This window comes from Portunus trituberculatus, chromosome 30, assembly GCF_017591435.1.
Source record: "Portunus trituberculatus isolate SZX2019 chromosome 30, ASM1759143v1, whole genome shotgun sequence".
Taxonomy (NCBI): Eukaryota; Metazoa; Arthropoda; class Malacostraca; order Decapoda; family Portunidae; genus Portunus; species Portunus trituberculatus.
In genome coordinates this window covers 5,074,300-5,085,249 of record NC_059284.1, presented here as the reverse complement: position 1 = coordinate 5,085,249, position 10,950 = coordinate 5,074,300, and the positions used below count along the sequence as shown (strand labels likewise).

At 46.1% G+C, this 10,950-nt stretch overlaps 1 protein-coding gene across 1 annotated transcript in view; it reads right to left on the bottom strand.

The window, feature by feature from the left end:
* Nucleotides 1-10,283, bottom strand: part of LOC123510837 (calcium-activated chloride channel regulator 1-like) — a 26,290-nt gene extending 16,007 nt beyond the window's left edge. Inside the window, 1 exon segment of the mRNA XM_045266275.1 lies at nt 9,800-10,283. Coding sequence (XP_045122210.1) covers nt 9,800-10,003 — 204 coding nt within the window. The 5' untranslated portion in view covers nt 10,004-10,283.
* Nucleotides 10,284-10,950: the final 667 nt, after the last annotated feature.

The window sequence follows — 10,950 nt, the reverse complement described above, 5'->3', positions numbered from 1 at the left end:
CTTCGCTCCTCCCCTTGGCCGTCGACACCCTCCCTTTATCCCCCTTAATGCCCACCTGTCACCCCTTCCCCCTTCCCCCGGCCGCCCCTCACGCCGCGCCTAAAGGTCTCCGGAGGTCAGCGTAGGAAGAGGCCGCCCCGAAAGGGTTAAAAAGGCGATGCCCAGGAAGGTCGTAATCTGGTTAGGTATGCTGAGGCTCTCTCTCTCTCTGTCCCTCTCACTCACTCACTCTCCCTTCATTTATCTCTCCTACGTTCGGACGCCTCTCTTCTACACTCCCTTTCCATATCTCCTCTCCCTTCGTCACTCACTCGGTCCGTGCCGTGCCTCCCTCTCATCCTCTCAGCGTCCTCTCCTTCCCTCCCTCTTTCTCTAATCCCTCTCCCCTCCTCCCTCTCCCTCTCTCCTTCCTATCTTTTCGTCACGAGTTGACTATTTCATCCCCTGTTGGCCACGAGATGTGTGTGTGTGTGTGTGTGTGTGTGTGTGTGTGTTTCACTGTTTGATCTGCTGCAGTCTCTAACGAGACAGCCAGACGTTACCCTACGGAGCGAGTTCAGAGCTCATTATTTCCGATCTTCGGATAGGCCTGAGACCAGGCACACACCACACACCGGGACAACAAGGTCACAACTCCTCGATTTACATCCCGTACCTACTCATTGCTAGGTGAACAGGGGCTACACGTGAAAGGAAACACACCCAAATATCTCCACCCGGCCGGGGAATCGAACCCCGGTCCTCTGGCTTGTGAAGCCAGCGCTCTAACCACTGAGCTACCGGGCGTGTGTGTGTGTGTGTGTGTGTGTGTGTGTGTGTGTGTTTGCGCTTTCGTCTCATTTCGTAACTTATTTAATATTTATAAAGTCTTGAGCCTCATAGCGTTCATTTGAATCTTCCCCAGACTCTTAAATATGAAAGGAACGAAAAGTGCATTCAACTCTGTCAGCAACACACGCAACACTCCAGAGAGTGAGAGAGAGAGAGAGAGAGAGAGAGAGAGAGAGAGAGAGAGAGTTGAAATAAAACACTAAGAAACAGCTCGTGTCTTGCTTTAGTCTAAAATCGAGTTCACGATAAGGAAAACCCACGGAGGAAAAAGGACATTGCAGACATTTTATTGTTCGTGCTCTCTTTCTCTCCCTTCTACCCTCCTCTCTCTCTCTCTCTCTCTCTCTCTCTCTCTCTCTCTCTCTCTCTCTCTCTCTCTCTCTCTCTCTCTCTCTCTCTCTCTCTCTCTCACCCTTCAGGACCCTCCGACTGGAATTGACGTTGCCAAAAAGGACTCTAATTTGTGGCCTCCTCGTGCCACTCCCCAATTTGCTGAAAATCTCTGACTATCTCCGCGGCAGCCGAGGAAAAGGGGAGCACCGTAAATATTTCCCCAGGCCTTGTGATGCAACTTCAGGTCCTGGAATACTTACAGCCCGAGGCGGCGATGGCGGGCGAACGGCGGAGGCAAGGAGTGGATGCAGGAAGGATGTACAGGAGGGAAGAAGGGAAGCTGTAAGGAAGCAGGGTAGTGGCAGAAGGAAGGAGAGTTGATAGGCAAGGAAGGAAGGAGAGTAGGGTAGTGAAGGGAAGCAAGGAAGGAAGGTAGGAAGCATAAGAAGAAGGAGAGTAGGGAAGCTGAGGAAGGAAGGAGGGTTTCAGGGAAGGAAGGAAGTGAGGGAAGCCAATAAAGAAAAAGAGAGGAAGAAGGGAAGTAGAAGAGAAAGAGGGAAGAAAGGTAGAAAGAAAGTCAGAATGGCAATGAGGGAAGGAAGGAGTATAAGGAGAAAAGGGGGATGAAAGGCACGTTGGGTTCGTAGGAGAGAAGGAAAGTAAGGAAGTGGGGAAGAAGGAAGGAAGAAGAGATAAAAGATGATAAAGAAAGAATGAGAGCACAAAGAATGAAAAGAGAAGGAAAAAGAAAGGTAAATTTTTCTCCCTTTTTTTGTAAATATTGTGTTTGTTTCGTCCAATTTAACATTCCATATTTACCTTCACCTTTGTATTGTTCTCCGTCCAAGTTTTCATAAAGTTGGCGCCTTTATGGATTTCTTTCTTTTCTTTGCTTTTAGTCAGTTTTCTGTTTTCATCGCATCTTTCCAGTGTCGCTTTCCTTGTGTTTCCAGAATATATGTTCAGCAACGATGCATTTTTCTTTCCCGCCCCTCACTTTTTCCCGACTCTTTCCTCGTGGCCTTTCATGTTTGCATTTGAAAAGTTTGTACACTTAGTGCGTGTATGTTTGCGTGTTTATCATTTAAATATAAATAAACGCATAAATAATTCCTTTTGACTGACATGTTCTTCACTTTTGGCCTTTTCTTCTTTCAATATGTTTAGTTCCTTCATGCTATTTCTTTCACTTTCTTTCCAAATCGCTTTTGATCTATTTCCTCTCCCTTCACTTTCTTTTCCTTCCACTATCCTACTCTCCTTAGCTCCCTCCTCCTTCCTCCTTCGGTCCTCTCCTAGGAGTCCGTAGGGATACCTAAGGACTCCTCTCGTGACCCCCGGACCTTCTCCTTCACACTGCGAAGGATCTGCACACTCCGTCTTGCGCCTCACCTTGTGAATTTATGTTCAGAATCTCTCTTGCAAAGTTCCCAGTTCCCTGTGTCCATTTTCCAGTCTTCTCCTCTCACTGTGGTGCTCAGAATCGATATGCACAGTCACGTGGGCCTTAGGAGTGTGTGTGTGTGTGTGTGTGTGTGTGTGTGTGTGTGTGTGTGTGTGTGTGTGTGTGTGTGTGTGTGTGTGTGTAGGAAAAGAGTGAAAGAGCGCATGGGAAAAATGTAGCATTAAGAAACCGAATACCTAGAGAGAGAGAGAGAGAGAGAGAGAGAGAGAGAGAGAGAGAGCATTACAACATGACAACCACAAAAAAACTCAAGCCACACGAGTTTCTGCAATTGCCAAAATAATAAACTGATGCAAAGAAACCCTGACCTTCCCTACTCCCTTGCCTCGCCTCCCTAGGGCCGTGGGGCGTGTCAGGTGAGGACAGGTGTGGAGAGGGAGGGAACAGGTAAGTCCGGCCTGCAGGTGAGCTGGCCAGGTATTGCTCAACAAGTTATAGTCAGGCGAAGCAACGATCCATCTTATAACAATTATTTTGAGACAGTATGTGAATTTTGCTTTCCCAATCACATTAATCTGACCAAACATTATATTCCTCCTGTCTTTAAATCAGTGTTATTTCTTGGGCACACCATGATAGACAAACGGGATTATTTTTTTCTCTTTTTTCTGTATTTTTTTACACACCTGTAGGTTCCCAGATGAGGTTCGCAGGTAGAGGTTGCCAAGTGAGGTGCTCGGGCCAACACGAATCGACTGATATGTTGTATTGCACCTTTAAAATACTGGCTATTCCTACTCCTCCTCCTCCTCCTCTTCGCTGCCATCCACGCCGCCCAACATTCTGACTAACTTCTCCCCACGCCGCGATAGATAGACATATTTAAACTCAATAACTTTCCAGAACTTTAGCGCGTCCAAGTGTGAGCTTAAGGAGAAACTAGAGACGCCACATGTGATATTGACTGGGGGATGGGGGTAGGGGAACATCCAGAGAAAGAGAGGGAGAGTAGAATTTATCTGCAGCCACGGAAGAGCGTCAAAATATGTAACACGTGAGAAAGGAAAAGTGGCCTTCAGGGAGAAAACTTGAGAGGAGAACGATAACTTGTCCTCACCACCATGAACTAAAGCTCCTTCCTCCTCCTCCTGCTCTTCCTCCTCCTCCACCTCCTTCTCTTCCTCCTCTTGGGTCGATGTTTACCCTCCATTGGTTTCAGGGGGACGCTACATGCAGGCGACCACTCTCCTGCCAACCTTATAATGAACCCAGCACCTCACCACTCCCGACCACCAGACAGGCAAACAGGCCGGCCCAGGGAGATAACACGACGAGCTATCATGACGCCTCCCGCTGCTTCTCTCTCTCTCTCTCTCTCTCTCTCTCTCTCTCTCTCTCTCTCTCTCTCTCTCTCTCTTGTTGGTTGGCTAGCTGACCAATCCCTTCATGTCCTTTAGTGCATTTGTCGTTTTTTCTCACTCGTCACGTTTAATATTCTCTCTCTCTCTCTCTCTCTCTCTCTCTCTCTCTCTCTCTCTCTCTCTCTCTCTCTCTCTCCATGACTTCATATGGAGCAGTTGTTGCATACCTGAAAATTAGGATCAGGTTTCTCGCTCACCTTCCCTGGGAACTCGGAGCAGGAGGAGGAGGAGGAGGAGGAGGAGGAGGAGGAGGAGGAGAATGGAAGGGAAAGGTATCGAGTACACCTGAGCTACCTGTCTTTACCTGGTGGCCAAGTTTATTGTACCTGTTTCATGTCTCCACACTCACACCTACACACGAGCGCAAACACACACACACACACACACACACACACACACACACACACACACACACACACACACACACACACACACACACACACACACACACACACACACACACACACACACACGTTACTTATAGCTTTCCCTTTAAGCACGAAAATAAAATAATGAGAACGATGCTCTTTTTCCTGCTTAATCCCTAATTACGTAAAGGGACAAGGGTATTAACAAGGTAATTAAGTGCTTCTTCGTTGTTACTGTAAGACGTTCACATATGTAGACTCTAATGAGCAAAAATAATCACCCAATATGTTTTCGGATACAAAACCTAAAGTCTCTTCTTTCTAACGGGGTACTACTTAAAGGACGGGAACGTGTAATTCTATTTTTCTTTTTTTTTTCTTTGTGGTGGAACAATTAGTAAAGGATGTTGATTTATTTTGCTACCACGGGAGAGAAAATTAGAGCTGCTAGTCAACACATTCTCTACATCAAAACCAATCAGAATATTTCTAATGACAAAGTTGGTTTTAATCTTCATCTTCCACCTCCATGATCCTTTAATATCGCCTTGTATTCTTTTTATTCCGTGAATGATACTGAAATACCATTAAAATTCGAATATCACGCGTGTATTAGGTTAGGTTAGGTAAGATTATTACTAATTCTGTTGGTGACTTAAAAAAAAAACGCCGCAAAATACTGGAAAAAAATAAATAAACTGTTGGTGTCTAGAAATTACAAGGCTGAGGTTGAGCTTTTAATCTCGATCTTGCCATAACATGATTTTTATGCCTAATAGTTCCTTTTATCTTAATAGGGTAGGTATTTTCAGCAACAGCCTTTCCCTAGCAGCTCCTAACGTCTATGAAAGCAGCAACTAACTCTTAAGGCTTTAATCTTGATCTTTGAATTACGTGATATCTTTGCGAACGTTCCCTTGTATTTCATTTCAACGGGGGAGATATTTTTAGCCGCAGCCTTTCCTAGCAGCCCTTATGGCCCGTGTAAGCAGCACCCCAGTCTTCTTTGCTCGCTGGTGTACTCTGCCTCACTCCAAAGGTTCCCCCGCAATGCTACACCGAGGCTCGAAGTGAAATCCCAAGTAAATACAAAAGAGAGGATTGCTTCTCCTTTGTATGATAATGAGGACGTGCAATGTATCTCTCTCTCTCTCTCTCTCTCTCTCTCTCTCTCTCTCTCTCTCTCTCTCTCTCTCTCTCTCTCTCTCTCTCTCTCTCTCTCTCTCTCTCTCTCTCACTTCGTCCGTAACATTGACCTTTTTCTCTCTTCTCTTTCTTTGTGTTTTAATCTTTTCCTCTTACTTTTATTACCCTTGCTAATTCCTCCATTTGCCTTTCATAATCTCACAGTGTTTTGATACAATCACAGGAAGTGCTCTCTCTCTCTCTCTCTCTCTCTCTCTCTCTCTCTCTCTCTCTCTCTCTCTCTCTCTTCTGTATACATGTCCTGTGGTGCTTTTTTTAGACTCCCAGGACAGAGTAGTGACTGATTTCCATTACGTGTTACCTAAATTTGCTTCGGCATGCTGGCCCTCGTCTCCGACCCCTTTGTATTAATGCTAATGTCCCGGGTTACAGAGAGGACACAAGGGGTGGTTCTTGTGCTGTGTTTATAGAGTCTCTCTCTCTCTCTCTCTCTCTCTCTCTCTCTCTCTCTCTCTCTCTCTCGTATGTTCTGATAAGTGAATAAAATACGTCGCTGTTATGTGTCTTTCCAGGAATCACTGTTCGGGGAAAGGAAGGTTTGAAGTCACGCTCTAAAAGAATAATCGCCATACGGAATCGCACGTGTGACAGAATGTTATGGGTGTCTGAGCAGATCGCCCGTCAGTGTGTGGTGGGATGGAATATTGTAATTTACGACAGACTAACAAAGTAGGATACAAACATATTTTTCTAATTTTCCTAGAAATTATATGTAACCTGTCCCAGTCGTTTTCCTCACACACACACACACACACACACACACACACACACACACACACACACACACACACACACACAAACATTTTCTTATGCATGCGTAACGTGTGGCAATTGTTTGTCTTGTCACTTACTCCCTCGCGCACGCACACACACACACACACACACACACACACACACACACACATGATTCTCGCCAGACAGCCGCTCCGCATTCTAGTCCAGACAAACAAGCAGAGAACTAAGCAGTGAAAACAGCGATTAGAGTGAAATTACCGTGTTATCCTTATGTGCACGCGACCTTAAACGAGGCGTGAAAATTAATATACGGGAAGGAAGAGCGAGAAAGCGAGACTGAGGAAGCCTGAAGAGAGAGAGAGAAAGAGGGGGGGGGGGAGGAAGAGAGTGAGAGGAGAGATGCCAAGGGGTGAAGTGAGAGACATACAAACAGACAGACGGAGGCAAAGACAAGCAGACAGTGACGAATATGATAGCACTAACAATACCAATTACTGATGCGCAGGTATTCGTCACCAGGTGAAGCAATGGCTGTAAAATACAAGCGATAAAAGAACAGAAAGCGTGTAACATTGAAGTGAAAGGATACAACACACATGAACACACACACACATACAATAATAATGACGGAAGGGAGGAAGAGAGAGAGAGAGAGAGAGAGAGAGAGAGAGAGAGAGAGAGAATGAATTACCAACTCATGCATAAAGATATAATAAAAGCAATTCCAATGACACACACACACACACACACACACACACACACATATACACACACACACACGAAACCAAACCAAACATAGAGGAATAGAGCAGATGAACAAACAGACTCAATAAAGAAAGATAAAAGAACAGCAAAGTTCACACACACACACACACACACACACACACACACACACACGAGGGACGCAAGAAGACAGTGATAAGAAAGACAAACAGAAGATCGATGAGGTAGAATCAAGGAACACTTTCAAGAGGTGACAATTACGCTTATCCTCTTCACCTACAGGAACAAGACTCTTCACTCCACAAGCACGCGAGGAAGAGGCTTGCTTAATTAGATCCTACAAAGGAGAAAATGCACGAGGAAGACAAGGAATAGGGGGCAGAAGGAGTAGGAAATATATAACTGACTAAATTATAACAGCATTTTTATTTTTTTTCATCTTTTATGCTTTTTTTCAATGTGTATGTATCATTTTGGTGTTAATATTTATTTTTTCTTTTTTTTCCATTCTCTGTCTCGTACCCTGTCTTATATACAGTCTCAATATCTTTTATTTACGACGCATGCCAAGTTTTACGCCTCAGTTGCGTTTGGACATAAAAAAACAAACAATAAAGGCATCTGTAGGGAAAACGTGCTTGTGTGTGTGTGTGTGTGTGTGTGTGTGTGTGTACTTTATACTTTTCTTTTGTTTTGGCGTACATAGATGAGATGAAGTAAATGAATATATAGTAGATAGCTGGAAAGATAGACATATACCTAAGTTGAGTTTTCCAGTGCATCAGACCTGAAATCTTGTTGCCAACATGTTCCTTGTGCTGGTGTTTGCCTGCCTTTTGGAACCATGGTAGAATGAGCGACTTTAAATTTACGAACGAAGTTAAGGTAGACAGTATTAGAGAGAGCATTTTCCCGTCACTAACTTGACCTTTCCCCTCTCTCCCCTAGCTTTCCAGGCTCCCGTGTCTGTGCGGCGACGGGAGGATGTCAGCGGTTGGCAAGAACAGGAGCAGAACCAGTGCGTGCCCCTTCACCCGGCACCGTGAGGTAATAAGTGCATTCATCCGCATTCCCGCAAAGCTTTACCCCTCGTATGTCCCACAGCGAGGCCAAGACCCCTTCCCCTTGCTTGCATTTCTCTTCGGCCTCACTAAGTCTAATGGCTGGTTCGTGAGGGGAAAACTATTTGAAGATTACAGCTTTACGATGCTCTATTCTGCTCACCAGGGGCAAAGACACACAGTTTTCAGATTCACGTTAATTATAAATGTTATCCATGTGGGAATTATCTTCCGGGATGTGAAATCATGAGGGTTTTCACACGTATTAGAATTTACTCTTGCTTTACTGAGCTGACAGCCTATTTTCTGGTAATCCCACTAATTTATTCTAATTAAGTTAAGGAACAGTTGAGTAGTGACAGTTGTTCGAGTCACTATATATTTAACTGAGAACATGCATCCTGTAACCGATCATTGATTTTCACATTTCAGGAAAGTAGACATGTGTGACAGATACTCGTAAAACGTGACAGTGAGAATAGATTAACATAAGTTGACAAAGTTGAAATGACATCCAGTTTTCTATCATCTAAAAGCATATCTTAAGCTTTAGGAGGGAGTACAAGTGGCAATAGTGTCGTATAAAACTTCACGCACTGGAGAGAGATTGACGTAAATCACATGTGCTAAAATAACAACCTGATCTCTGCTCTATTGATTTTGTCTCAAGTTCAAGAGGAGTACACAGGAGCGACAGATGCGCATAAAAGCCGCTGGACTCAGGAGAGGGAGGCACAACACACCAAACTCGTTATTCCCTTGATCGAATGAAGTGCAGCGAACACTCCATCACATTACCGCCCTGAGTGATCCAGACACACGCTCACTTTAGTGCGAGAGGGAAACCTGACGTGACGGGACCGAGAGGGGAGGTGGGGAGGTAAGCGGAGTGTGACGGGACATAAAGACATCCCGGCTTTCAAAAGTGACGTGACTGACAAGGCTGAAAAAAAAGTGGGTAAAACATGCTAAAAAACAGATGGGTGGGGAATTGAAGAGTGACGCGACTGACAATAAAAGAGGGAAAAATATTAAAAAACAGATTGGTTGTGGGGAAAAAGAAGAGGAGGGGAAATATGTAAGAGTATGAAAAGAAAATATGATGGAGGAAGAAGTGCATCGTATCTCAGTCAGCAGCGTCTCTCGAGGAGGTGGCTAAGAAGCTGACACACCCACGCCTCTCCTGAAGACTCAGTAACACCCAACACTCCTTTGAAAAGTGAGGAGGAAACCACCAATACTGAAACCTGATATCAATTCTCTCTCTCTCTCTCTCTCTCTCTCTCTCTCTCTCTCTCTCTCTCTCTCTCTCTCTCTCCAGGGATGACAGGAGTAGGCGTTGTGTTCATCGCTAGGGAAACTGTCCGTGATATTGAAATTTACACCACCAGAAACCAGGGTGAGGAAAACTGTATGCGCTGCTGTGTCCCCTTAGTGTGTGTGTGTGTGTGTGTGTGTGTGTGTGTGTGTGTGTGTGTGTGTGTGTGTGTGTGTGTGTGTGTGTGTGTGTGCGCTTTGTATGTACGTGTGTGTGTTTTGAAAGTGTCATGTAGAATACATGGAAATATTCATGGAGAAAGTGAAGGAGAGTGCTTGACATTTTCCCAGTATTTTAAAAGAGTTAGTTTCCTCGTAATTTTTCAGGGAGAGGCGGCTTTAATTTATGAGTTTGGGAGAGAGAGTTAGTGTAAAGGGAACGTAACTGAACCGACTTGCCTTCAGGCCGTGGATGACATGGTTGCAGTGCTCTTGGGACACGCTGTCACTGATGGATACCACAAGACCCTCGTACCCGTTGTTCACCAGTAGAAGATCCTGAGGGTGAGCCTCCACTCTCTGCACGGTCCCCAGCACGGCCACCGTCAGGAAGACACTTAACACCCGCATCGTCAAAGCCGCGACAGTTTTCCTGGATGTCATTTCCCCAGCGGGAGGCAGCGAGCACTCATCGAAATCCGTCCCTTTGCTCTGTTTATTTTTCGTATAATCCTTTCTCGTGGATATGTTGATTTGTCACAGCGGCGGCACACAGGAAACAGACACCACTGATCCGTACGCTGATGGCAGCCGTGGCGCCTGCAGAATTCAGACACAGGTCACACTGGTTCAAGTTTAAACCAAAACACAAGTTCCACCGAAAGGGCAAGTCTACACGAGGGCGGGAGAGAGACGAGAGCGCGTCCACACACCTCGCGCTTTCAACAAGAACTGACCGAGCAAGACGCGGCAACCGGAGTCCCACCAGCACCACACACTACCCGGGCCGCCTGCCGCTGCCCGCCCGTCGGCTTAGCTCCGCCCCTTGGATACGAGCCTTCAAGACCTCCACACCAAATAGGATATCGGGCTTTTGGCTTCTGGGAGTTACTTGCGGGGCGCGGGAGTGTGCCTCGCCGGAAAATGGTGCACGCGGCCCTTGCAGCCCAGTCTGGAAGGAGTGTTGACAAGGAAAACGGGCTTTGTTCCACAATTAACGTGGATTATGTAGAATAGGAGAGACGCGACTTGGGGAGGAGTGTGAGCGAGGAGGAAGGAACATAGCAAGGGGGCGATGAGGAGGTGGTAAAAGGCGGGGGGGAGGTGGGAGGGCCGAGACGCAGGTAGAGAGAGAGCTTACGGAATCCCCAGACGATGCTGCCACCTGGCGGATGAAAGGCGTACTTTGGGGGTCATCGCGGGTGTGCACTATCCCTCTCTGTCCGGCCGGTCGTTGCGGGGGTGCGCGGGCGGCAACAGGAAGCGGAGGGACTTGGAAATGTGGGTGTGATTTTCCCTTTGTGGTTTCTTCGTGTGTGTGTGTGTGTGTGTGTGTGTGTGTGTGTGTGTGTGTGTGTGTGTGTGTGTGTGTGTAATTCACCTCAGTCGCC